Source organism: Paroedura picta, chromosome 12 (genome assembly GCF_049243985.1).
Source record: "Paroedura picta isolate Pp20150507F chromosome 12, Ppicta_v3.0, whole genome shotgun sequence".
In the NCBI taxonomy this organism is placed as follows: domain Eukaryota; kingdom Metazoa; phylum Chordata; class Lepidosauria; order Squamata; family Gekkonidae; genus Paroedura; species Paroedura picta.
This window is the reverse complement of record NC_135380.1, coordinates 14,179,215-14,207,065: the sequence shown is the minus strand read 5'-3', so window position 1 is coordinate 14,207,065 and position 27,851 is coordinate 14,179,215. Positions and strand designations below refer to the sequence as shown.

Genomic DNA, 27,851 nt, shown 5'->3' with positions numbered 1-27,851 from the left:
GCTTTACCTGTTGTTTAATTGCTGCTTGGTTTTAATTCACAAAAACCTTCCCCGTGCTTATTTTGTGCTGCTTTCTCATCCCTCCCCCTCCTCACAAAAAAACCTGGTTCCTGCGCTGCTGTCTGCGTCCAACACCCTCCCCTGCTCCTTCTCTGCTTCTCCTACCCACAAAAATCCTGCAGGGTTTTATGGACTGGCTGAAGCGGACCTCGACAAGGTCTTTCATTTGCCTACGACCACTTTCATTGGAGGAAATGAGTCTGCTCTTCCTCTGCGGGAAATCATCCACCGTTTAGAGGTAAGAGAACTGCAGAGAGCACTGGAGTGTTGAGAAGGATTGGAAGGAGGCTACCTAAATGCTCACTTGTTATGTGCTACAATTTGAGACCCCCAAATCAGGAAGCATAATTGTTCTTGAATAACCCTAAATCACACACCACCCCCCTTAGCTGGACTGTTGGTTATTTTTTTTCCTAACGTGGTGTTCAAAGAATCCGGAAAACATTCTTCAACAAAAGGACGTGAGCTATAAGTTCTTGTTCATGTAGGGACGAAGAAAAAGAAACTGAGACTGTAACGAGAGCTTTAAGAATGAAGGCTGGTAATCACCTGAAGAAGGAGAAAAAGAAGGGTTGGTTCTTATATGATGCTTTTCTCTACCCAAAGGAGTCTCAAAGTGGCTTACAATCTCCTTCCCTTTCCTCTCTCCACAACAAACACCCTGTGAGGTGGGTGAAGCTGAGAGAGCCCTGATATTCCTGCTCGGTCAGAACAGCTTTATCAGTGCTGTGGTGAGCCCAAGGTCACCCAGCTTGACTGCATGTGGAGGAGCATAGAATCGAACCCGGCATGCCAATTAGAAGTCCACACTCCTAACCACTACACCAAACTGACTCTCCTGAAGCTAATCCTGCGCATAGGTCAAGTATCCATCACCGCTTGCATCTTACTTCCCAAGTTCTGCCATGCACACATTTCCTACATAGATTTTTGAGAAAAGCGGGTATGGAGCCACTCTCAGTGAGACACAGTTTGAAGCAATGCTGCAAGCATTAGGAACAAGACTGCCACTGGTTGTAATGACGAATTCTCTTTCGGCCTATGAGCCCAGGCAAGTTGATGCACATGCTGTTCCAATTGCAGTTTGTTTTGGGCCCTTTATAGGGATCAAATGAGCCTCTTGTGGCGCAGAGAGGTAAGGCAGCCGTCTGAAAGCTTTGCCCATAAGGCTGGGAGTTCAATCCCAGCAGCCGGCTCAAGGTTGACTCAGCCTTCCATCCTTCCGAGGTCGGTAAAATGAGTACCCAGCTTGCTGCTGGGGGGTAAACGGTAATGACTGGGGAAGGCACTGGCAAACCACCCCGTATTGAGTCTGCCATGAAAACGCTAGAGGGCGTCACCCCAAGGGTCAGACATGACTCGGTGCTTGCATAGGGGATACCTTTACCTTTACCTTTATAGGGGTCAAAAGCCAGACAGACATTGGTGGCCGTGTTGCTGCTGGTGGCAGGTGCTGCTTCCAGTGGCTGTGAAGGAGGCAGGTGTCTGTAGGAGTGAGCTGCTTATGGAATGCCGGGTGGAAACCCATGGAAATGACCTGCCAGTTCTAGACTTAACACACTCTTAATCTGAAATGCAAAGTTCCCTTTCAAAACATGAGCTTCAAGGCCTACGCAAATTCTTTTCAGGGAAGGTAGGTGTTAAATCCGTGGGTTCGAAGGAAGCCAGGACCACTGGGAGTTCAATCAGCTCTATTAGGATCTCAGGATGGTTTCACAAGAGGCAAAACTGAACCAAGAAACTCTTCAAAAAACCCAACTTACATACAAATGCAAATAATGGATCTTCCTGTCAGTGCATGCTGTTGGTCACTTTCAGTTTAAGCTGACTGGAGTGTTCAGACGGGATCTAAAAGCTAAAACTGACCTTGTTTGATACGGGAACTAAAACAGCCCTGTACTAAATGGGAAGGATGGGAGCAATGAACCAATAACTGCAGGATTCTAGGAAGTATATAAATACAGAAACGAAAGGTTTTAGTGGCCATTTCTGACAGATGCAGAAGTCTCCTTTTCCCAGCAACCGTGTGGTTTCTTTTGCCACTGTGGTTGCCTCATGATCAGCAATGCAGAAGGACAGGAGCAGCTGGCTCAGAAAGGTGGGGGGGGGGTGTGATGAAATCTCAAGGGCACTCATCCTGCTGTCCAGCCTTTGCTGTACCTTGGCCACATAGACGCCAAGCAGAGAACTCCACAAACTTGGAAGCAACTCCCCCCCCCCCCACCTTGACATCTCAGCATTGTTCTTTCTTTCATTGCCACCTGCCTCTTAGGCTTCCCGTCCCTTGCCAGTGACAGGTTGCTAAGTCACAAGCTTAGTGCCACCGTCTTTCTGGTAAAGGAAATGGAATTTTGTGTCCTCTGCCTTCGTCAGCTCTGTGTCTAAAAATAATTCCCAGCAAGGGCTGCTTAAAGGCCAGCCTTGCCGCCCTTTGCCAAACATTCTTTTTCTGCTCCGCTGACATCTCCTGCAGTGGTTTTAGAACCTGCACATGATTGATCTTAACACACAGTGGGATCATTCCTATGAAGTCTTTGTTCAGTGGCTTTTTCCTCAGAGAACACTTTCCACATTAACCTTTCTCCACATACCACATCCTCGACGCACATCGTACAGCAAGGGTGGCCAAACTGTGGCTCTCCTGATGTCCATGGACTACAATTCCCATGAGCCCCTGCTAGCATGTGCTCATAGGAATTGTACTCCATGCCTATGCAATATTGGAATTGTACTCCAATATTGAGATCTCTAACACCGAGATCATTGTTAGATCTATTGTATTGGTGCCACCCTCTTCTGAACATTATTCTCTCCACCAGGCTGAACTAAGATCCGAATTGTGACCACCGCCGCTATATGTTATATGTTATATGTAACTTTTAATTGGGTTTTTTATGGGGATTTTATTATGTTTTAACTATTTATGTTGTAAACCGCCCTGAGACCTATTGGGAGAAGGGCGGTCTAAAAATTAAATAATAATAATAAAAAAAATAATAATATCTGGAGAACCACAGTTTGGCCTTCCCTGCCCTATAGTGTAGAGCAGGGGTCCCCAGCATGGTGCCTGTGGGGGCACCACAGTGGCTGCCAGCACCACCTAAAGCAGCCATTTTGTCGCTGTGCCCCCCACCATGTGTCAGAATCCCAGAAATGCCCACAGGCACAAAAAGGTTTGGGAACCCATTGTGTAGACTAGAGCAGGGGTAGTCAAACTGCGGCCCTCCATGGACTACAATTTCCATGAGCCCCTGCCAGTGCTGGGAATTGTAGTCCATGGACATCTGGAGGGCCGCAGTTTGACTACCCCTGGTGTAGAGTATGTAAGATGCATGCTCAAGGTATGTTTCAGAACATGTTCACCCCACTGCAGCTCCATGCTGAAAAGAGGAGGGTAGTGAAGGTCAGGGCATCTTTTCAGGAAGGCTTAGCTACTGTTTCTTGTCTTTCTGAGAAGAACCGGATTAGTTTCCGAGGAATGCCAGTATTCCCTAATACCTGTTGGAACATTGCTACTCTTTAGAAGACTTCAGTGATGCAAAACTATGTTTTTAAGTCTCAGAATTTGGTTCAGGTGCACAGAGAGACTGAAAGTGACGAATGGCCTTAACATGATGCCATCTTTATGTGGAAATAAGCCTCGTTGACATTAGTGGGATTTATTTCCAGGTAAAGATGGTTATGACTAAGCATGAAAGAGCAACAAGAACCAGCATGATGCAGTGGATAGCGGGTTCGGTATGAATGGATGATCGAGAGGTTTAAAACCTTGCTACTCAGCTAAGGCTTAGAGGATGACTTTTATGAAGCTGATTGGCCTCCGTACTAACAAAATGGTTCAGGAGGGCGCTTTTATGAAAGGAAATAGAGGAAAGATCAGGATTTAGATACAGCTACCTACCTGAGGCATACAGGAGAGAAATCATGGCTATATTATCATGCCCTCCATGCTGTGTTGTTTCTGCATTGTTTAACATATCATGTCTAGTTCTTTATATGCTTTGTTTCAGACTTACGTAATTCACAACCTATTGTACCGCTTATTAGATGTCTCATCCTGTTAATTGCGTTTACTTGCACTATAAAATCTGTCCTGAGTCCCCCTGAGAAGCCAATTATAAATAATGATTTTAGGCCTTGTATACTTCTGGATACTATAGGACACAGGTGGCCAAACTGTGGCTCTCCAGATGTCCATGGACTACAAATACCATGAGCCCCTGCTAGCAAATTGTAAGGGGCTCATGGTAATTATAGTCCATGGGTATCTGGAGAGCCACAGTTTGGCCATCCCTGGTATAAGATAAACCAGTGTGTATCTTCGTGTAGTGTGTGCCAGAAGAGTAAGATGTATCAAGGCATGACACATTTTTTTACTATTGGCTCATACAACTCCATGTTTGTGTTCGTGAATGATCACATTTTTTAGCTTAATCTCGCGTCCTTCTTGTCTGTGTTTAAATAGATGGCTTACTGCCAGCACATTGGCGTAGAATTCATGTTTATCAACGACCTGGAGCAGTGCCAGTGGATAAGACAGAAATTTGAGACCCCGGGCATCATGCAGTTCACTAACGAGGAGAAACGCACCCTGCTGGCTAGACTGGTCCGGTCAACCAGGTACTTCACATTTCATCAGTCTGGCCCAATGTAGTTTGTTTGCAATGTAGTTTGTTGTCATTTGGCTTTCGTAGATGTCGGGGGTTCCTCTTGACCCAAAACCTCTTAGCCTTAAAGCTTCATAACAGCGTATCTATAAAAAAAGGACCCACATAAAGTGTAAATAAGGAGCCAAGGATCCCAAAATGACCATCTCTAATAAACCATGTATTAGTGATGCGGTAGTCTCTAAAGATTGGTATGCAGAGGAGCACGTCCAAACTGTATTCACTCCCTGGAGAAATGCCACTGCTGTGCACAGCATGTGTCTTTTTCTGATTATGCAGGTAACTGTGTCTCCTCCCAAGTAAACAGAGAGAGAGAGAGTCTCAAAGGGAACACACAGAAGTCCCATGTTGTGTAGAGCTCTGTGTGTGAATGGTGGTTAAATGAAGATTGTTTTTCACACACACACATTACGTTAAGTGAAAGGTTCAGCTTTGCTAGCAACCACTCCACCATTTGTTTGTTTGTTTTCCTGGCAGCTGCCTTTTTCTGACTGCACGAACTGGTACTCATTAGAGTCTTCTGCTCTGCTTATATCGCCCCCAGTGTATAATTAATACAGCAAAATCTTGTCCCACACGTTGTGTGCAGGGGCTGGAGATGTTGCAAGGAAGCCAGTTCAAAACCAGATCCAATCCAAAGAATAGACAGCTCATTTAGGGAGGGTGTGAGACACTGCCTGCAGTTGATTGGCAAAATGTAAAACTTAGTTCAGGATGAGATAAACAGATGCAATGGAAGTACAGGGGATTTTCTTTTGTGTGTGTGTGCGCGTGCATGCACATGCTTGTATGGACTCTGCAAAAACATGTGGGATGGAGCCAGCAAGGTTGCACTGTATTTTTACTTATATACATGGGAGATAAGATTAGTCACTGCTGGACTGAATTTTGGCAAGAGCAAGTGGGAAGTCCATTTTTTTAAATGTATTCAGGAAAGCCCTGAGATGTTGGCTTGCCCCAGCTTGCATAAGTGCAAATGTCATAATCTGTCATCTCCTATTCATCTCTAGTGACTTGCAGACCTCCATGCTGTTCTTATTCCGGCCTCCCTTGTGTCCCGGCCTCCCTTGTGCTTCCTTCAGGCTATTTTTAGATATCCGGGAGGATAGAATCATGATTTACTGCTTGATGCTCTTTTTCTGAAACTGCCTTTCTTTTGAGAACGGAGCTTGCTGTGCCCTGACTAGATGCCGCTACTTCCTTTTGAGACTGATGTTTTTTACATCAATCTAACCAATCTAACAACTATTCTTCTTTTCTTGCCCTGTGCAATGCACTGAATACATTTTATCTGTTCACATTCATAATGCTACAACTGATCCATAACAGAGGCTCTGATCAAGGAGGAAGGATCATGAAAATACTCTCAACATCCACCCCTCACATTGTCTTATGGGCTGTGATAAAAAATAGAGGAAAGCTCAGGATTTAAATCCAGCCTGAGGCATACAGAAGACTGATCCCGACCGTCCCTGGCATCAGATTTGCTCCTGCTTTTAAGGAGAATGTTGGAATAAATGCTTGTGCTGGTAATGTAGAGCAGGGGTAGTCAACCTGTGGTCCTCCAGATGTTCATGGACTACAATTCCCATGAGCCCTGCCAGCGTTGCTGGCAGGGGCTCATGGGAATTGTAGTCCATGAACATCTGGAGGACCACAGGTTGACTACCCCTGATGTAGAGGAATTTCAGGGTAGCCCTGCATTCCTTGCATACAGGGATGGGGAGGAGTTGGATGTCTCCCATTGGCCATCTTAGATTTCTTTCTCCTTTTGTTCCCCCCAAAAAACGGTATTGCAATGTCCTTTCTGATTTGATCTTTCAGGGCTCCATCGTGGCTTCTTAAATTTCTTTTGAAATCTCTTTGGCTATGATTCCTTTCGGTCACGTAGTCATCTGGTGCTGATCTCTTAAGGGAAGAGTCAAACATCTTTTTATTCTTATTATTTTTTACCATCAAGTCACTGCTCACTTATGGTAACCCCATAGGGTTATCAGGGCAAGAGATGTTCAGAGGTGATTTTGCACAGCCTGCTTCCATGGCATGACCCTGGTATTTCTTGGAGGTCTCCCATGCAAACACTAGCCTGAACTGAACCTGCTTGACTGAGGAACTCAAGCTAGGCTGAGTTATCCAGGTCAGGGCAAACGTATTATATTAATCCCTTAAATATTGGTATGCATATTCTTATCTGGGTGTTCCTACATTTCTGTCCTGTTGAATTAAGCATTCCACAGTGTTGGTGACTTTGATAATAGCGTATTGGTTTCCAAGACCCTTGCGGGTTCTCTGGTACTTATCGAGCTTCCAATGGCTTTTATCCCTGCCTTTTCCAGATTTGAAGAGTTCCTTCACAGGAAATGGTCTTCTGAAAAGAGATTTGGCTTGGAAGGGTGTGAGGTGCTGATACCTGCCTTGAAGACAATAATTGACAAGTCAAGCGAGAAGGGAGTGGATTATGTTATCATGGGGATGCCCCACAGGTAATTTTGTTCTCGGGAAAAACTGATTCCCAGAAGAAGGGAAGTTTGTAGGATTACTAAGATCTACTGGGTAGAGCCGTACTCATGTTTAAGCAGAGCTGGAGAGACTGTTCCACTCCGCCAGTGACTTCTTACTGTGTGATCTTAGCAAAGTCCCTTTGAGCATAGTGTCCCATCCTAAACTCGGGGAAATGACAAGTCATTATCCTACAGATACAAAGAATGTGAGGTGAATTATAAGGGCCTCCAGTGGTTTTTAACAGAAAATGCCATAATCGTCCTTTACCACAAAACAGAAAGAGCTAAGTCGAGACTGGCCCAGACTGATATAAAATTTGTTTCTTGCTAAATGTAATTGGTTTTCAGGGGGCGTCTGAACGTTCTTGCCAACGTGATCAGGAAGGAGTTAGAGCAAATTTTCTGCCAGTTTGATTCCAAGCTGGAGGCTGCAGATGAGGTGAGTTATTTAATGTGTTTGGGTCAGGATTATATTTTCCTGTTCCCTAGAATTACTGTTCACTGAATGGCAATTACTGTGTGGCATTCTTCCTCTCCCCACCCATCCAACTTTTGAACGTCTGTTTTTAAGAGATCATCCCGTGTGACTCAAAAGCTGTCTTCCAGGGTTTTTTGGCCCATGTGACTGACTTGAAAGTTTCCAAATGTTGTTCAGAGTTCAGTCGCTTTCTCTTTAGGGCAAAATTGTGACATACTGTTAATGTCCCTGTAACTGGATTTCTGGGTAAATTCCCTACTGCTTTAAAGCTTCCCTTTTCATATGAACCTAAACTTGGATATTAACTTAGGATATTAACTTAGGATAGACATTTAAGATCTCATATTACTCCCCTTCTTATATGGCAGTGGCTTTGATCAGATCAGTTGCATGAGATTTTCAGCCATCTTCCAGGGGGTTCACAATAGCTGTGAACAAAATAGAGAGAGTTAGCTTGGTGTAGTGGTTAGGAGCGCCGACTTCTAAGTTAGCAAGCCGGGTTTGATTCCCTACCCCCCCCCCACCTGCAGACAGCTGGGTGACCTTGGGCTCGCCATAGCACAGATAAAGCTGTTCTGACCAAGCAGCGATATCAGGGCTCTCTCACCCTCACCCACCTTACAGGGTGTGTGTTGTGGGGAGAGAAAATGGAAGGCAATTGTAAGCCGCTTTGAGACTCCTTCAGGTAGAGAAAAGCGGCATATATGAACCAACTCTTCTTCTGTTGAGTTAAGCTGTGATATGAAATCACAGTAATCTTTTACAGTATCTTCTGGGGCCATCTCCAAATGAGATGGAGGTGCTAGTATGGCATATTTTGAAATCTCAAATTGATCACCTCTAAAAGCCTAAAACCTTCTCCTACAACCACAGAAATGGAAGGTAGAGAGGGATGAAACAAAGCCAAGTAGAAAACAACAGCACTGTTTTTTCTTCCTTACCCAAAGTGTGAATATTAGTCATCTCGAGGCTCTGAAAATTAAGTTAATCTTAACCTCTTTCCTCAGGGCTCTGGAGATGTAAAGTATCATTTGGGCATGTACCACAGAAGGATAAACCGTGTCACTGACAGGACCATCACTCTTTCCTTGGTTGCAAACCCATCTCACTTGGAGGCTGCCGACCCCGTGGTTCAGGGCAAGACAAAGGCGGAACAGTTCTATTGTGGAGACACTGAAGGGAAGAAAGTAAGTGGGTGAACAGCCTATGTGGATCGCTGATCATCTTTCTCCACGGTTGTTTGCGCATGGTTAGTCAAAGGGAAGGGAGTATTTTTCATCCCAGTGTCAGAATATAATCTAGCACAAATGCTTTGTTCTTTCTGGGATTCATGATCTGTCCTTTGGTGGTGTTGCTACAACCATTCTGGCTTGCTTGTGTTGCCAGATTCCTGACAAGCGTTTTGCGTTGTTTTTCCCCTTCAAGGTGATGTCCATTCTTTTGCATGGTGACGCTGCTTTTGCTGGGCAAGGTATAGTTTATGAGACATTCCACTTAAGTGACCTGCCTTCCTATACAACACACGGGACTGTTCACGTTGTGGTGAACAACCAGGTAATATGTGGGTCCTTGACTACAGTATCAAATGCTTTCTCTCTATCCTTTTCCACTTAATCTACCAAAAGCATCTAAGTTTAACTTCTCATTGCTTGTGAGAACTTCCATTACCATTTTGATTTTGAAGCTTTCAGCTGCAGCTGAGTCCTGATGCTGACTCAGATTTCGTGGTACTGTTATTGGGAAAAATGTCCAGATGGGCTGATTTAAGGGATACGCAAGCAGTACAAAGGATACTGTCAGAAATGTAGTAACTGAGTCCCTACACTTGTCTTTTTAATCAATCGTTAACCTTTATGGAAATAGTCTGGCTTGTTAGCATAACCCTCTTGTTTTAACCTAGTTGTTAGACTAAGACAGCCTTTCTCAACGAGGGTTTTGTGTATATATTTTAAATTTGCTAAACATTTATCAGGTGATATAACCATATATAGACATGTCGACCTGCCCTCCCCCCATGGCCTGTGATGGGCCTGGAGGGGGTAGGGAGGGGAGAAGCCCCAATTGGGCGTGTACACAGGTATGCTTCCCAATCATATTCTGCACAGTCATGCCACTTTTGGGGTGTCTTGAAGCCTGAAGAATGTTTCAGAGGTTTCTCAATGATAAAAAAGTTGAGAGAGAACAAAGACAGACCTTAATTCCATTTACTCTTTCTTCTTGAGTTGCCAGGACAGGGGTCTCCAGTGTAGTATTCTCTGGCATCCTGCAAGTGTTTCGAAAAAGTGGGCAGAGCCTGGCGGAGCTTCTACCCAGCAAGGCTTCAGGTTGTTCAATAGAGATTTGATTGGCTTTGCACGTTTTCTTTTTTTAAACATTGCTTTGCCAGCAAGCTGCCATCAGAGCACAAAGGTCCTCAGTGTGTCACTGACGATAAGACGCAGCAGCTGTTCTATGACTGGGTGTGCTTTAGGGTTGCTGAGTCCTCCTCTGGCGGGGGGTGGGAAGGTTGGGTTGCCAGATCCAGGTTGGGGAATTCCTGGAGATTTGGGGATGGAACCTAGGGAGGATGGAGACCTCAGAGGGACACAATGTCACAGAGTCTACCCTCCAGAGCAGGGGTAGTCAACCTGTGGTCCTCCAGATGTTCAAGGACTACAAATCCCAGCAAATGCTGGCAGGGGCTCATGGGAATTGTAGTCCATGAACATCTGGAGGACCACAGGTTGAGTACCCCTGCTCCAGAGTACCTCTGGGCCAAGAGAGAACAATTCTGTTCCATCCTCTATATGGCACCCTTTTAAATACTTGAAGATGGTTATCAGATCCCCTCTCAGTCGTTTCCTCTCTAGGCTAAACAGACCAAGCTCTTAAGACCCTGTTTTCTTAAGCCCTAAGCCGTAGTTGTGTTCAGTCCAGTGGTAAACATGCACTAGTCTCCTTAGTCGTGGTCCTTATTAAGCGGCTTTTAATTGTGTTCTCCAGATTGGATTCACTACGGACCCTCGTATGGCTCGTTCGTCTCCCTACCCGACTGATGTGGCCCGAGTGGTGAATGCACCCATTTTCCACGTGAACGCTGATGATCCCGAGGCAGTGGTTTATGTGTGCAATGTGGCAGCTGAATGGCGAAGTACTTTCCACAAAGATGTGGTGGTGGACCTGGTAGGTGGTTCTGTTGGGGATGCAGGTATACCTCTGTGACCGGAACGGTGAGGAAATGCTTCAGAGGGTGCAGCATATAGTAAGCCCCATATTAAACCCCTCAGAGTAGAAGACATCATTTCTTCATTAGCATTTCCTGTTTTAGAAGAAGAAGAGTCAGTTCTTATATGCCACTTTTCTCTACCAGAAGGAGTCTCAAGGTGGCTTACAGTCACCTTCCCTTTCCTCTGAGGTGGGTGAGGCTGAGAGAGCCCTGATATTACTGCTCAGTCAGAACAGCTTTATCAGTTTTGCAGTGAGCTCAGGGTCACCCAGCTGGCTGCATGTAGGGGAGGAGCAGGGAATCAAACACAGCTTGCCAGATTAGACGTCAGTGCTTCTAACCTTGGCTCTACACATGGAATTTACTAAATTCCAGTGGCTCTTTCATCTAGCTTATATTGCTGTAACATCCTGTTTAATCCCTATGTATTTCTTGAGCAGCTCCTGATAGCAGACATCTTGGAGGACTTGTCCCCATTATATGTCCCCTTTTATCAGGAACCTAGCTTCAAATTTCTCGCAGTAATCTTGGCTCACCTAAATCCATTTTCACAACGGATCTGATGTTGAGAGCTGGTTGGTTTTTTTTTTTTTTTTTGGGGGGGGGGGGGAGTTATACCCATTTTCCATTACCTGAAGGAGTCTCAGAGCAGCTTCCCATCACCTTCCCTTCCTCTCCCCACAATAGACACCCTGTGAGGGAGGTGAGGCTGAGAGAGCTCTGAGAGAACAGTGACTGGTGAAAGGTCATGCAGCTGGTTGCATGTGGAGGAGGAATGGGGAATCATACCTGGTTCTCTAGATTAGAGGCCACTGTTCTTAACCCCCATACCAAGCTGGCTCTCCACCACATAACTCACCTATGGTGCATTTATATGCTGAGGTTACCAAGAAAATCTGTTTTAAAAGTTATGCCTATTGTTCAAGCTATTGTTACTTTTGGAGGGCCGGTAATATTTGCAAATTGCAAACTCAGTTATTTGTAACTAGTTTGTATCATTATCATTGTTTTCTGTTAACATTTGCATTTCATGTGTTTGCATGTTTTTTCGTTTAGGACTCTTAATAGCCTAATGGCCTTTGGCCATTTGCAATAAACAATTACTACAGCAAGCTTCTTTAAATATTTAATAAGAGCCATTCAGAGAAGGTTCCCTCCCTCCAGTGTTTTGTTGTGAAAGATCGAATATGTAGGTAAACTCAAGTGCACTTTCCCCCTTCAAATGTTCTAGGTGTGCTACAGGCGAAACGGACACAACGAAATGGATGAGCCGATGTTCACTCAGCCGTTAATGTACAAGCAGATCCGAAAGCAGAAGCCCGTGCTGCAGAAATATGCCGAGACACTGATCTCTCAAGGGGTGGTAAATCAGCCTGAGTATGAGGTACTGTAATTTCTGGTTGACAGCCAGTCTGTAGCCAGTGACCCATCACAACCTATAGAGATGCCTTTGTAAACCTCTATTGGGGAAGTGATTAAATGTGGGAACCTAGACCAGAAACTGTGCAGACTGAAAACTGTGTTCGGTTGCGTAAAGTAGAAGGTGCTGGTGTGTGGCCAGATCATCTGTCACTGTGTACAAGAGAGAAGGTGCAGCATCCAAATGATGACCCGATACAGGATCAGGGATAAATAGGGAGCAAACCGAATACACATTTAGGTGAGTGGGAAGGAGGAGGCAATGAGCAAACATCCCTGTGGTATTTAAATGGGGCGCCTGGTTACTGCTTCAAATGCTGCCTAAAGATTTTTTTTTTAATTTCTGTGTTTGTAAAGTTTCATCCCACTTATGTTTCTGGTTCTTGAAGATCCAGACGGTCTTCTCCACTAATGTCCACAGCACACGCCCCACCTTTTGGCAATTAAGACTTAATTCGGTTTCATATTGTGAAGTCTCACAGCTACTGGTGCTTTGGACTGCCTCTTACTAAGAGAAGCCCAGTTCTGGTGTTTTGTTGCTTGATGGAGAACAGCGCAGAGTGAAAGGTGTTAAGAAGTAATCCACGGTCCTGGGAAGCAATTGTCTTTATTTGCAATGTGAAGAGGACCCTTTTCAGTATCTTTCTTGGAATTTCTCTACAGCCTTTAAGAGGGCTTCAGTGGTGATTCCTTTTCAGAAAACTCTTGTTTGAAAAATGGCTTTCCTGAGTACGGTCTTTGTTAATTAGCCGCAGACTTTGGTTCTGTACAATGATATATTGTTGTTTCGGCTGATAAAGTGTGGGTGAGATGGATGGATGGATGGATGGATGGATGGATGGAAGGTTAGTTCTCTAGGGCAGGGGTAGTCAACCTGTGGTCCTCCAGATGTTCATGGACTACAATTCCCATGAGTCCCTGCCAGTGTTTGCTGGCAGGGGCTCATTGGAATTGTAGTCCATGAACATCTGGAGGACCACAGGTTGACTACCCCTGCTCTAGGGCTCTGATTACTTAGCATGAGCTCAGTTTCATTTTGTGCTTAGGTTCCCCTGTTGTCACACTTAACTTGTCCTGGTCCTCTTTGTCTTCCAGGAGGAAATTTCCAAATATGACAAGATCTGTGAAGAGGCCCATGCCCGATCCAAGGACGAAAAAATCCTTCACATCAAGCACTGGCTTGATTCTCCCTGGCCTGGTGAGTAGGACCATGACCCAATGGAGAGCATCTGGTTGGCTGTGGAAGGTCCCAGACTCAGTCCCTAGCTCTTCCAGTTCAAAAGCTCAGGTAGTAGGTGAAGGGGAAGTCCTTGACCTTGAAGACCTTGGAGAGCCACTACTAGCTGGAGTAAATGGTGCCAGCCCTGATAGACCAAAAGCCTGGCTCAGGATGAGGCAATTTCACATGCAGTGTTTATGTAGACCGGCAGCTTCCCAGCTGAGAAGAGTTTCCATTGCCAAAGGATTACGACTTTTACTAAAAGAGCCAAGAAACTAAATCCAATTGGTAAACACGATGCCTCTTTAATTAAGAGACCCTCAATGAAGGAGGCCTACTGCAGGAGATCTGGCAGGGCACGTCGTTTCCAGTAGCTTCCTGTAGTGTTGTTTCTCTGCCAGATTTTCATCTTGCAACAAAGATGGTAATGGGTTTGTGTTACCACTTATGCCATTAGTTAGAGCCAACATCAGTGGTCAGACTTACTTAATGCGCTCTCCTTTATTCCCCCAGGTTTCTTTACTCTGGATGGCCAGCCCAGGAGCATGTCCTGCCCTTCCACTGGTGTGAATGAAGAAGATTTGGTCCATATAGGAAAAGTGGCGAGCTCAGTGCCTGTCGAGAACTTTACCATTCATGGCGGTATGATTTTCTGGCTCAGCAGTTGGGTTCCGTCCTGGAGAGGGGGGGGGGCTTGTTTTTAACACAGAAGCCAGCTTGCAGTAGAAAAGGCAACAGGGGACTCATTGGAGCAATAAGCTTTGAGGCTCTTGCAGGAATTGGAAATGCTTAGGCTGGAAGGTGAATTGTGGAGCAAGCGACTTACTTATTTATTACATTTATATGCCGCCCTCCCCTGAGGCTCAGCTTATGAAGTTGCTGCTAGATGGCTGATAAGCTTGCATGGGAAAGACCACTCTTGTACCATGAGGCAAAGAACAGATAAATCTTTAGAGTGTTGGTTGGATCCGTGGGTCAAAGAACATGGAGTCACTGCAATCTTTCAGCTCCTTATTGGTGACAGTTCATACCCAAGAGAGTACCAAAACTTCACTGAAAATACCCTGAACAAACACCCCCAATATATGCAGTTTGCGAACTACAGATAAACCTGTGACTTTGGGTGATTGGACGCACAGCAGTTTAAACTGATTGGATCCACGGAAGTTTCTGCTGCGAGCCAACCAGTCAGGCTGCGGCTACCGATATGAATCTACTGGCTCCTGCAGGGCTCCAAATCTTGATCCTGCCTCAAAACTCAAGCTCAGACCTTGGCAGGGCTGCATACACAGCAACGTTTGCCCTACTAAAATTATAATTAATTTCTGAAAGCTCCATGTCCACAACTTCCTTTGTTCAGCTTGTTCAAGTTCCTTCTTGATTCAGCTTTTACAGCTGTTTGAACTCCTCAGTTTTTCCTTCTGTCTCTCTTCCTTCTGTCTCCATGTGGCAGTTCCATGAAGAATAGATCCCAGGCCATTTTTTAAAATTAAGATGTAAAGGAGTCTGTGAGTTCTTTGGTTTCTCTCTGCCTCCATGACTGTTTTGCCTTTTGGCACCTTGAGCTCTGTCATATCCCTCCTTCCCATGCTACGTGTTTTCTGGGGTGGGAGTTCTTTAAAGACCTCTAGGGTTGTGAGTTCGAGTGATGCTATCCCGAGTCTTCTAGCATCATATTATGTTGCAGAAACAGCCGCTGCAGCTTCTTTGGGGGCAAACTGTAAGCTGTGTTTCCCTCTGCAGGTTTAAGCCGGATTCTGAAAACTCGTGGAGAAATGGTTACTAATCGGACAGTCGATTGGGCCCTTGCTGAGTACATGTCATTCGGCTCTCTCCTTAAAGAGGGAATCCATATCCGACTGAGCGGGCAGGACGTTGAGAGAGGAACCTTCAGGTACATTGTTCACTTTCTTGTACGCAGCCCGCATTTCTGCACTTGACAAAAATGTGCAAGTTTACATGACAGTTCAAAGTACCAATGTACCTTGGCCTTCTGCTAGTGCTTAAGGAAATGGCATTCTAAAGCGGCTGACAAACACGCCCTGATCAGAGTAATATCAATGTATTAAAGTTGCATTCATGTGCAGCATTAGAAATGTGGAAGCCCTTCGATCTCGCTGATCTTAGGCACACCTACCTCCAGGATCAAGCACCCAGGCTTGGAACAGCCACTTGTTTGATCACCTGTGACGAGAGACCATCGTCTGCATGTAACCGAGCTATTGCAAGAAGAAAGGGAATTCATTGTTTTCATCTTGTCACTAGCTTGTGCAAATATTGCGTAGCCCTCGGGGTAACATAGTTGTCATTGCTCTTCCAGTCATCGGCACCACGTCTTGCATGATCAGAACGTGGACAAGCGGACTTGTATCCCCATGAACCACCTGTGGCCAAACCAGGCACCGTACACGGTCTGCAATAGCTCTCTCTCAGAGTACGGCGTCCTCGGTGAGTACGTTACCATTCCCTGCAGGTATTAAGTGATTCCTGTGCTGTCTCTTTGATGCCATTCCAGAAGAGCGAGCGCATGTTCTAACTTGTGTGTCTTTGCAGGATTTGAGCTGGGCTTCGCCATGGCCAGCCCTAATGCTCTCGTTCTGTGGGAAGCCCAGTTCGGCGACTTCCACAACACGGCTCAGTGCATTATTGACCAGTTCATCTGCTCTGGACAGGCCAAGTGGGTGAGACAAAATGGCATTGTCCTGCTGCTTCCTCATGGCATGGAAGGCATGGTAAGCATGCCATTGTTTTTTCTCTTCTGTTGGGCCTTGCTGGTTGGTGGTACGAGGGGGCACAGCCCAAGGAACAGAACATATAAAATCTATGAAATTTTAAAAGGCCCCCTGAGAGGCTGGGACTTGGGCAACCAAGAACCTTGCCTGCATTGGGTTTTGAAGGAACATCATGGCTTGTGTTGAAATTGCTGAATGGAGGTACTGGAGCCTTTGCCATTCACAGATGTCCAGCTCCTGGGTTCACAAGGGGCATTCTAGGTCAGTGATCCAGAGTGGAGAAATATACTGTGTACCCTTGAACCTTTGATCTTCATAATCAGAGCTGTGGGTGCAGTATTAAGTCTTTCACGTGCATATTCTGGAAAACCCAGTCTGCTTCTTGTGGGAATGAGAGAGCGGTTGTTTGTTTTATACCCTGCTTTTTGCTACCTGAAGGAATCCCAAGGTAGCTTACAAATGCCTTTCCTTTCCTCTCCCCACCTTATGAGGTAGGTGGGGCTAAGAGCTCTAACAGACCTGTGCTGCAAGAACAGTTCTAAGAGAACTGTGACTGGCCCAGCTTCACTCAGCTGGCTGCGCATGGAGGAGTAGGGAATCCAATCTGGTTCTCCAAATTAGAGGCCGTTGCTCTTTAACCACAACACCACACTGACTAATTTATCCCCCCCAACTGTAATAGCTTACAAAGTTTTCAGGATTTACAGAATCTGAGTACTGAGAGTTTTTCACTTCTGGCTCATCTACATACGGTCTTGGTGCCTTTTAAGCCACATTTTTGTAACATTTCTGTGATTTCATCTGGGTTATTTTCTTTAATTGTAGCTGAGTAAAATATACACCTTGTTGAAAGCAGTCTGGCATGACTGGAAAGTGCCTATCCATAACTTCTCTGCCATCCTTATCCCCAGCCCATGGCTTTCCACCTCCGATTTGGCTCTCAGCTGTCCCGCAGTCAAGGCCTGATACTGCCCAAGCACATGTGCTCCATAACAAAGCCTACCTGGCCAATTAGTCCCAAGTTTACTCTCTGGAGGGCTGTATGCCTGTCGAGGTGATAAAGAATCATAGAAGTGCAGAACGGAGACTTCAGGATAGAATTCAGGTTCTTACGGACCACAACTGTCAATAACGCAAGCTTAGAGTCCTTTTATGCCTATGAAGTCCTGCCTGAAAGTGTTTGGACTTCAGCTAGGATGCCCCAGGTCCTTTAAATGGATCTTTCCCGGGGCTTGTTTGTGGCATCCAAAGCACATCAGTGGCCTGGTGGGGGCAGCTGTAAATAAATAATTTGGGGGGGTTTTGGTTCATCTGAACTGGTTTGGAGTAGATTATTGCCCCCATTTACTTTGTTTAGTTGCTTTATTTATATCCCACCTTTCTCCCCACTCCCCACTGTAACGCAGCTTACAGTGTAGTTCTCTCCTCCATTCTATCTTCACAACAACCCTGTGAGGTAGGTTAGGCTGTGTGAGTGCGTGTCTGGCCCAAGGGCTGCCAGGAAGCTTCCATTACAGAGAGGCGATTTAAACCTGGTGCCCAGATGCTAATCAGCTGCTCTAACTGCTGTAACATACGGCTCATGTTTCTGGGGAGGGGGGGGCACACTTACTTTCATTGCAGGGTTGAGCCTAGCCAATCAGGAAGTGAGGAGGAACAAAAGACTTTGGTGGCCAGGACTCCTTGGGCAAGTTCTGCATTGGGTTTTGTAATGTACTATTATATCCTTAATGTAAGAGAGCCAAGGGCCAAAACTTCTGTTCGTAAAAAGGCTGACTCTTAAATGTCTCTGACTTAGTATATTGTGCTGCTTAGTTAAGGGAAGAAAAGTAATTTGGATCCCTGAACAATCTTATTTGTTTGCAGGGCCCCGAACATTCATCTGCCCGACCAGAGCGATTCCTGCAGATGTGCAACGATGATCCAGATGTCTTCCCAGTGAGTTGCGTAACTGCGAGGAAGGGCTCTCTGCCTCTTTGCAGCATCCTGTCATTCTTCTGATTATGAAAAATGTCTGGCTATGATGAAGGGTAGAAGGCCAACAAACAAGAAAGGGATTTTTCCATACTTGGATTCCTCAGAAATGCGGAAAAATCTGACTCTGTGAAGTTAACCAAAAAAGGGTGTGTGGGGAACCTGTTCCAGAAGTCACAAGATGTTGAGAGCAATTGGTAGTAAGTTACTGGCAAAACAAAGGGAGGGTTGGTGGGAATTGGTTCGCTCAAGCCCTTGATAGAATTCGTGAGGGGAATGATGAGTGGGGATTTCCAAATTGGTGTCGTCCCTCCCCCATCTCCATTTTTTTGCAGGCCCTTGGCTTGTTCTTGAGAAACATTGAGACAGGGTTCCTGGAAACCTTCTCATCAAATGAGCTTGTAACATGTGGAATGGCTGCAAAGCATGAGAAAAGCCATACCCAGGACCAGGGGTAGTCCAACTGCAGCCCTCCAGATGTCCGTGGACTACAATTCCCATGAGCCCCTGCCAGCATTTGCTGGCAGGGGCTCATGGGAATTGTAGTCCACGGACATCTGGACGGCCGCAGTTTGACTATCCCTGCCCAGGACTGTCAGCGATATTCTTGCTGTGTGAGGACGGTAGTCTGGCAGCAGTCAAGGAAGCATGTGGCCCAATGCTGTATTGTACCACTGATTTTATGGGGCAGTTCTGGGCTTGTTTGCTTTGATATCTTGTCTCCGTACATCTGCACGCCTCTTCCAACAGTTTCGAAATGGCCTCCCTCCTCTTCTGCAGAAACTAGATGACTTTGATGTGCGCCAACTGTACGACTGCAACTGGATTGTCGTGAACTGCTCCAGTCCGGCAAATTTTTTCCATGTTGTGCGGAGGCAGCTCCTTCTCCCCTTCCGGAAGCCGGTCAGTATGAAGAACGACTTCCTCAGCACAGAACGGGCACGTCGTCCCCCTCCCCCCTTCCCACTACAGCCATGCAGCAGCAATTAAGGGCCAGAGCCAGGCTGAGAGCAGCACACCCCGGGGAGGAAACAGCTCTGAACATGCAGGCCTCTTTTCCTCCCCGGTGTTCCGTTTTGTCCATGCATCACGCAGACACAAAAGTGTTCTGTGTGTGTGTAGGCAAGCAGTGTTCACAGAACAATGGTATCCATCAAACTAGAAATAAATCTATAGATCACATAATGTTGAACAAGAGATTTTACCTTGTCCTTAATGTATCTAGTACTCTTTACGCTTGAGGTTTTTATCTCCCTACAATTGGATATTTTTGTATGTAGTTTGTGTATTTTCAAATCAAGCATCTTTTAAAAAGAAACGCAGAACACGACCTGGAGGCAGAAGCAACGTTTTCGTTGGCGTTGCAACACAGAGAAAATACTGATCCTTCCCCCAGGGCTCTTGCTTGGTCCTGCAGAGCATCCCATCCAGTGAACTTTTCAGATAGTTAAACCCCTGTGGATGGAATTGAGACTTCCTCTGCAAGCTGCACGCCTTGAGCTGCTCCCTTTGGTAAACATCAGCGCAGCTTGTACGTGCTCAGTTCCCTTGGAAAGGCCAAGTCAGCAGCTGAACCACGTCCTTGGAGAGAGGCCTGCCTGTGCCAAGTTCAGCTGCCAGGTCAGCAGATTGAGGATTTCCTGACTACCTGAACTCAAGTCTCCTCCTGATTTCTGTGCTAGCTGTGCCCCACTCTGCACAAGGGTTCTTCACATAGAGCCTTCTGTGGACAGCCTTGGCCAAAAATAATTGGCTGTCCTACTGACCAGCCCTGCGTTCCTTGCCACACTGCGAAGGATACAAACTTCAGATGTGACACAGCCATGCACAACTGTCAGGATTTTCACCTGAACGTCATCTGCATGGTCCTAAAGCAGGGCTAGTCAGCCTGTGGTCCTCCAGATGTTCATGGATTACAATTCCCATGAGCCCCTGCCAGCATATAAGCAGGGTTTGTAGTCCATGAACATCTGGAGGACCACAGGTTGACTACCCCTGTCCTAAAGGACTCTTAAGGCCCACTTCTGGAATCACACGCTGTTTCCTTTGAAGGGAACATTTGGATTGCTTCTGCAGTCGGGCTAGCCCAGGGGTAGTCTGCGGCCCTCCAGATGTCCATGGACCACAATTCCCATGAGCCCATGCCAGCGAATGGGCATTATATGGACATCTGGAGGGCCGCAGTTTGACTACCCCTGAGTTAGCCCAGCGTGTTTCTCCTTTGTTTCTTTTAGCCCTTCACGTTTCCTCGTCTTGTCATTTAGGAGATATTTGTCCTGCCTTTCTATCTTTTAGGATTTTGGCTTTCGAGCATGTTGAAAGGCTATAAAATAAAACAAACAAAATAACCTAGTGCATCAAATACCACAGCTGAAAAAGAAAATATTTAGACCGCTGCTAAGAGCAGATTAATACTAATTTTCCTTAAAAGAATAAGATGGACTTTGCGGGATGGCTGAAGGACGATAATGTCATTGGCTGGTTTATCAGCTCGGAGAGGGAGTCCCGTAACTGGGGCACCTCCAGAAAGCAGGCCTGGCCTTTAGATGCCCACCCCCAAACGGCCAGGGGCATCGTAAAAAGAGCAACTGGCGGACAGGTTCATAGGTCATTTGGTATGAATGATGTAGTTAAGTTCAATTCACAGTTACTTTACTTGAATTATCTATAGTTACAGGCAGAAGCTGATTCACCCACCCACCCACCATGTGCATGTGTAAGGCACATTTCTGTATAGACAGTGCCTTGGGTCAGATTGTGCCTGCTTAAAATGAAGCCCTTGTTGTGAGTTTGATTGGGCTTTGTTGAGTCATAAGCATCAGTGATTCAGCACTTACGCAAGCACTGTTTCCATCCCTGGTGGCTTGTCACCCTGGCTGTATTTATTTTTACTTCTTTTTTATATTTAGCTGATTGTCTTCACTCCAAAATCACTGCTGCGTCACCCTGAAGCTCGGTCCAGTTTTGACGAGATGCTGCCAGGTATAGAACACCTCCGGAGGAAGTTCGTGTATCCGGGTTGGAAATGGCATCCTTGATTGGGGGGGGGGGGCGGGAGCTGGGCCCTATGGCAGGACCTCACCCAGTTTGGGAACATTCAGATTTGTTTGTTTTTCCTGATGCCCTAAGCCAGCAAGTTTGCAGACCGACTTCTACATTTCAACTTCTACATTTCCCCCCTCCACACACACAATTTCCCATCCTCCCTGCTACTTATGTGGCAGCTAGAAACATATTTGGGCAAAGTATATTTGCAAAACTACTGCGTTGTATGACTGTCATAGGACCTTCTTCCTCCTCTGTGTGAAACACTTTGTCCTGTTTTCTGTCTCACCTGGCTGGAAGAAGGTACGAGGATGGGAAACTGAACTGATAGTACAGGGGTAGTCAAACTGCGGCCCTCCAGATGTCCATGGACTACAATTCCCAGGAGCCCCTGCCAGCATTCGCTGGCAAGGGCTCCTGGGAATTGTAGTCCATGGACATCTGGAGGGCCACAGTTTGACTACCCCTGTGATAGTAAATGAGAACATGAGAAGAGCCCTGCTGGATCAGATAAAAGGCCCATCTAGTCCAGCCTTCTGTTCACACAGTGGCGGATCAACTGGTTCTAGGGAGCCCACAAGCAGGGTGGCTGCAACAGCATCTCCCCCCCCCCATATGTTCTCCCCAGCAACTGCTACATAGAGGCATGTACCGCCTTTGGTACTGGAGAGGGTTGATATCCACTATGGCTAGTAGCCACTGACAGCCCCGTCCTCCACAAATTTGTACTCCCCCCTTTTAAAGCCTTGCAAGTTGGCGGCCATCGCCACATACCACTGAGCTCCACAATTTAACTCTGCATGCTGTGAAGAAGCATTTCCTTTTGTTGGTCCTGGACCTCCCACCACCCTTCAGCTTCAGTGGGTGACTTGTCCTTATCCATTGTTCCTCTTAATATTTGTGAAACAGCCCTGAGGGTGGAGAGTGTCCTGGCTGTCCGAGATGGAATAGGGCCAAACAGGATGACACTCCAGCTTCCCTGGAGGCTAGCCACTTTGCTCTCTGACACCTGAGAGAGACACAGAGACCCCTGCCAAACCGCAAGTGACCCCTGATTACCTGCTCTGGCTCCTGCTGCGAGGAAGAGAGACAGACAGACAGAGACAAACTGCAAACAAGCCCCAAACTGCAAATGACCCTTGCTTCCCTGCTGAAGGAGCCCTGAGTACCTCCTATGGCTCCTGCTGCGAGAGAGAGAGAGAGAGAGATCTGTAGTATTATAAGAGGGGGAGAAGCTTTTATCCCTGCCCACTGTCTCCGTGCCACCCATAGTTCTACAGGTATCTCTTTACATTTAGCTGATTGTCTTCCCTCCAAAGTCATTGCTGCATCACCCTGAAGTTCAGTCTGGTTCAGCCCATTCTGCAGATCTCCACTTTCACTGTGCCTTTTCCCTGTGCTAAAGAGCTCAGCTAAACAGCTGTGTTTGCATCGCTCAGACCTGGGCGTGTCTCTTCTAAGGAAGGAAGAAAGAGAGGAAGTAGGGGATCAGTCCCTCTGCTTGATTCCTCCTCCAGCAGGGCAGAAAGCTTTGGGGAAGTTCATTCTTGCTGCCCTTTGATGCTGACGAGAAATGTTCTCTGAAGCAGACACAAGTGATCTGCTACTTGTCTGTGATTGGGGGGGGGAGGCTGCTGGCCTCAAGGGGGACACTTACCCGTTCAAGCTTTATTGGAAAGGCTGCTTAGATTTTGCCGTCAGCATTGGAGTTTTAAGGGGTTTTTAAAAGAACTCGGTCGTGTCATCTGGGCAATTGTAACGGCCTCGAGGAAGTGTGAGAGTCAAGATCCAGTGTCCTTTTGCAAAAGCGGCTGCTGCATTGACCCTAATCCGTGCTCCCCGGCAGGCACACATTTCCAGCGCATCATCCCCGAGAGTGGCCCTGCAGCCCAGAATCCAGAGGGAGTCAAGCGAGTTCTCTTCTGCACCGGCAAGATCTATTACGAACTTACTCGAGAGCGCAAGTCCCGGCAGATGGAAACAGATGTGGCTATTACAAGAGTGGAGCAGGTATAATGGTTTCTGTGTCCCAGTGCCCTCCCCCCCGCATGTGCACAATCTTACTCCAGGAACTCAGTATTTCTGATCCAGGGTTTTCAACCAGGAGAGGTTTCTAGGTCGGAGTCCTCCCCCAGGTTTCACACCAGACTCACACCAGGCAATGCCGACCTTCCCATTGCTTGCCTGGGCCAACAGTGAAGGCACCTCAGGGAACATTTGAGCATCTCAGCTGAACTGCAGGGTCTGGGGGGGAGCCACAATCCATACCCTGATTGTGCTGAGCGGCACTTCAAAGAATACTGGAGACTTAAGTCAGCAGAGATTTTTTGCAGCTATGAACGATTCCCTTTGAGCTTCACAGGTCTGCCGGCATCTTTGATCATACACGCAGCAGGATTGTTAAAGGCCTGCAGTTCACCTTTCCCTCCAGGAGAATTGGATGCTCGCTGTGCCAACCGAAAGCCTCTTTGGGGCTTGGGAAAGGGGTTTAGAGACACATGCAGACCTAATGAGAGGCCATTTGTCCATCTGATTCAGCTCTGTCTGCCCTGAAAGCGGCTCTCCATGCAGACACAACACCTGCAACCCAAGGTCTTTGATACCAGAGGGTGAAGCGGGGACTGTTTGCATGCACATCACATGTTCAGCCCCCAAGATACAACCCCACCCCCGCAAAGTTTTGCAGTCTGCAGATTGGATCATAATGCTGAGAACAAAATAGTTCTCCTAGGATGTGCCTGTTTCTCACCACACGGACCAAAAGACCAAAGTTAGCATTCTCCCCCACTGCATTTTGTCCGTCTGGTGCCTGCTGGTCCCACAGCTGACCGTTTCCTAACCAGAAGTCTTCTCCGTTGCTTGCAGCTCTCTCCGTTCCCTTTTGACCTCCTGCTAAAAGAATTCCACAAATACCCGAATGCCGACCTGGTCTGGTGTCAGGAGGAGCACAAAAACCAAGGATATTATGACTACGTGAAGCCAAGACTCCGCACAACCATCGACCGTGCAAAGCCAGTCTGGTAAGCCCATCTAGTCCAGTCTAGTCCTCCTGGTGGTCGGTGGGTGGAGGACTGGGCCGACGCTGAATCCCCTGCTCCCTTCCATCCCCGCTTCCAGGTATGCCGGACGTGAACCTGCTGCTGCCCCGGCCACAGGCAACAAGAAGAATCACCTGACGGAACTGCAGCGCTTGTTGGACACTGCCTTCAACCTCGACTCCTTCAAGGGCTTGTCTTAGATACACCTGGAAATGGTCCTGCAGCACACTGCGTGTGTGTGTGTGTGTGTCTGTCTGTGTGTCTGCTCACTTCCTCTCTCTGTCCTTAACTTGTCATCCTAACTTAAGGCCCCTGTTATTAACTTCTCGTTTTGCTCCTGAGGAACTGCCTCGTAAATCGCCCTCCTCCAGGATGCTGGCGTTTCCTTCCACATGCTGGCAAGCTCAGGCCTTAGGAACAATGTCATGTCACTCCAGCATACGTTTAACATCCTTCCCGAGCCCCACCCCACCATCTCCACTCCTTCAGCGTCGAGGGCCTCGGACGGACTGGTCCTTTCCTTCCAAATGCCTTTCTGTCTGAGACTGATGGTTCCGGGGAAAGCACGTGTCATTTCTAGCCTGAGATTTATGCTGGAAAGCAGACATTGCTTTTGAATCCCCAATTTGATTTGAAGGGAAAGAGGTATGTTCTTTGCATTCCTGTTTCTTGGTCAAATCCTCGAGCAGCACAGGACTTCAATGGGAGGGTGAGAGACACCATTCCCTTTCCTTAAGCACCACTGACAATCCTGGCCTGGCACTCTCAATCACCTCCCCTGTTCAATGAGGCCTTGCATTGCCCTTAGAGAGATTCATGCGCCCCTCAAAGCCAGGCATTCTTCCACAAAGGATGCTTCGGTGAAACGGATGGGCTGTCCTCACTCCAGACACTGACCTTCTGTCTTGTTTTCTAAAAGCTGCCTCCCTTGGCGGATCGACAGCATCACACCTTGCCTTGGAACCTGCTGGCAGCCATCACAGCCCTATCTAAAAAGGGCCCTTTGGTTGTGTTTGGCTGCCGTTCCCCAGTGCTGTGGGCAAGGTCATTGTCACCCTTAGTAATTATGAAAATTCATTGGGTTTCCACCAGTCAATATCATCTGCAAAGAAACTAAGACACTTAGATTTGCCTCTGTCCTTGATTGTAATTCCACATCAGGGCCAACTGCCTCGTTTGGCTACCTTAAGGGGCAGCCTTTAAAAAAATTATGTATGGTCTGGTTGCACATTTTGTTTGCTGACCACCAGGCAGATGCTTCCAACTTTGTCCCGCTCACTGTCTTCCTTCCATAATGTTTACTTACATTTCACTAGATCAGCCGTACTTTGGAGGAACATTTGCACACATGGACTTAGGTTTCTAACTAGCCGAAGGTCCACTTTCTGTCCCCATACTGGTATCTCTGTAAGGGCTGCTTCACGAGGGCATACCTCGCCCTGTTGCTGGAGCTGGGGCACCTTCCTTGTTCTCTGGGTGGGTTTTTTTTAACACTTCCCAGCAAATGGCTCTGTGGAGCAAGGTAAGAAAGAGCACTTGGCATTCTGGCTCCTGGGCGAGGCAACAGAGAGAAAAAGGCTTGTCCCAAGTCCCCCTTCCTCACCACATTGCAGAGCCAGCATTTCCACAGACTGTGGATCCACAGTTAACTGGTGCCTCAGTGCCCCTGACCTGTGCATAGCTTTCTATCCAGGCACCTCCTCTGTTGCTAGGTAGAAGGGCAACTCACTGCTCAGATAGCAAGGGGGAAGCAGGGCTGTGTGCCCAGTTTGATTGCAGGAATGCCTCTTCAGTGGCTTCCTCCCCAGTTTGCACAAATTCAGACACACAGCTCTGAGTAGCCTGACGCTGATTATCAAAAGAGATCATACACTACTGCGGTTTTAAGAAGAGCGGCTCCAAACGTCGTCCTTTCCGTGGGCCCTTCAAGTTGGCTCTTTGAGGTTTGCCAGGGAGTGATGGCCTTTTTGCTGCACCAAGAGAATTCCTGGTCATTTTTCTGGCCAAGGTTCCAAGTCGGTCGTGTCTCGACCCCAAGTCCTCTAGCCCTAATGCGGCTCCGTGTTTCTGCATGGCTGCTCCTATGCCCACCGGAATAGATTTCCCGACCTTAGCAGTGCGCTGTTGATACCCCACATACGCCCCCCCCCCCAAATCCATCGGCTCAGATACAGCAACAGTCCCAAACTTTTGGGCTTTTGTGCCAGACAAAGTGCCTGGCTTCTTTTTCCTGTTGCTGGCAGTGACTTCTAATCACAGGAGTTACTCGGTAATCTTCGGGTAGCAACCTGAGAATGCACTTGGGCTCTCCCCCTTGCACTGAATGGTGGACAGGGATGGCTGCAGCAGTGACTTGAGATTGGTCCCCACACCCACTAGAGTAGGGGTAGTCAACCTGTGGTCCTCCAGATGGCAGGGGCTCATGGGAGTTGTAGTCCATGGACATCTGGAGGACCACAGGTTGACTCCCCCTGCACTAGAGCACAGCACATACAGAGATGCATGCCTGTCTCAGTAAGCCTGCGTCCGTTCTGTGTCCATCTCCTGGCCTTCTGGATGAGGCCTGTTCGTGCCCCTTGCCCATCCTGGAGGCTTGTCTCTCCCAGAAAAATCGAAAAAGTCCATCTCTGAATCTGCCCAGCTTCCAGGTATTGATGGGAGAAGTGCCAGTTCCTTTTGGTCCCCCAGCTTTCTTCCGTGTGTGCTGCCAGCCATACAAAAAGTGTGTGCCATCTTGTGAATAAAGATTTTTCTATAATATTTGCATCTCTGCTGGTTCAGCCGAGGGAACAACATGCTTGGAACAGGGTGCCCGCCGGAAGAGTTGTTGTAAACTGGAGCTTTATTGGTGACCCCCCAGTGGTTGCTGATGTCTTTTTGGTGTCCAACCTTGGCCAAAGCCAGGGGCCGGTAGGAGAGGGGACATGCCTATTCTGAGACAGCACACCACCTGAAGGGCATGCCGCAAACACATACAGACTTCTTTATTTTGGTTCCACAACACAGTCTGGCTGACAACAAGCCGGTCTTCTGTTTCGTTCAGCTCACAGCTTAGCATGCGACGCTGACAATATTTTGGAACAATGGCTTGAGCAGTGCCTATGCTTGTAACAAGTCACTTGGCTCGCTAATTCACAGTAAGCAATACCCTCCTCCTCCAGACAGCATCTCTGCCAAGGGTATATCAGAACCTTTTTGAATTTCCCATGAAGATGGGGCTTTGCAAGATGGTTCTGCAGCTTTATCCTCAGAGTGAAAAGATTGCCTTGGTGGTCTCTGGGATTCCAAATATCCAAATTTTCTCCTCCTTTGAGCTAATTGTTGATTGGTTTCAGGCAAGAACTGGGCTTTCTCTTCAAGCTTTGCATTTCGGTGCTTCTTGTTTTAAAGTTAAGGGGATGCATAATACTTTTAAAAAACTATTGTAATGGGTATGTGTGCAAGGGGGGGGGGGGGGACATGGTCCAAAGTCTATGGTGAACCACCATAGATATACTGGATTCAGAGTCTCTA

The 27,851-nt window shown here is 47.0% G+C and overlaps 1 protein-coding gene across 8 annotated transcripts in view; it reads left to right on the top strand.

Moving 5' to 3' along the window:
- OGDH (oxoglutarate dehydrogenase) overlaps positions 1–27,098 on the top strand; it is a 60,451-nt gene extending 33,353 nt beyond the window's left edge. For 4 of the 8 annotated variants that reach the window (XM_077306904.1, XM_077306899.1, XM_077306905.1 and 1 more), the window contains 19 exons: positions 183–298; positions 4,526–4,680; positions 7,064–7,210; positions 7,577–7,667; positions 8,714–8,893; positions 9,132–9,260; positions 10,689–10,868; positions 12,143–12,295; positions 13,426–13,528; positions 14,063–14,191; positions 15,293–15,443; positions 15,870–15,997; positions 16,103–16,281; positions 18,148–18,219; positions 19,036–19,158; positions 21,165–21,237; positions 23,147–23,310; positions 24,166–24,320; positions 24,418–27,098. In XM_077306904.1, coding sequence (XP_077163019.1) covers positions 183–298; positions 4,526–4,680; positions 7,064–7,210; positions 7,577–7,667; positions 8,714–8,893; positions 9,132–9,260; positions 10,689–10,868; positions 12,143–12,295; positions 13,426–13,528; positions 14,063–14,191; positions 15,293–15,443; positions 15,870–15,997; positions 16,103–16,281; positions 18,148–18,219; positions 19,036–19,158; positions 21,165–21,237; positions 23,147–23,310; positions 24,166–24,320; positions 24,418–24,538 — 2,549 coding nt within the window. In that variant the 3' untranslated portion in view covers positions 24,539–27,098. Of the gene's footprint in view, positions 1–182; positions 299–4,525; positions 4,681–7,063; positions 7,211–7,576; positions 7,668–8,713; positions 8,894–9,131; positions 9,261–10,688; positions 10,869–12,142; positions 12,296–13,425; positions 13,529–14,062; positions 14,192–15,292; positions 15,444–15,869; positions 15,998–16,102; positions 16,282–18,147; positions 18,220–19,005; positions 19,159–21,164; positions 21,238–23,146; positions 23,311–24,165; positions 24,321–24,417 lie in introns of all 8 variants that reach the window. The other 4 variants (XM_077306902.1, XM_077306897.1, XM_077306903.1 and 1 more) reach the window with 1 other exon arrangement.
- The last annotated feature ends 753 nt before the right edge of the window (positions 27,099–27,851 follow it).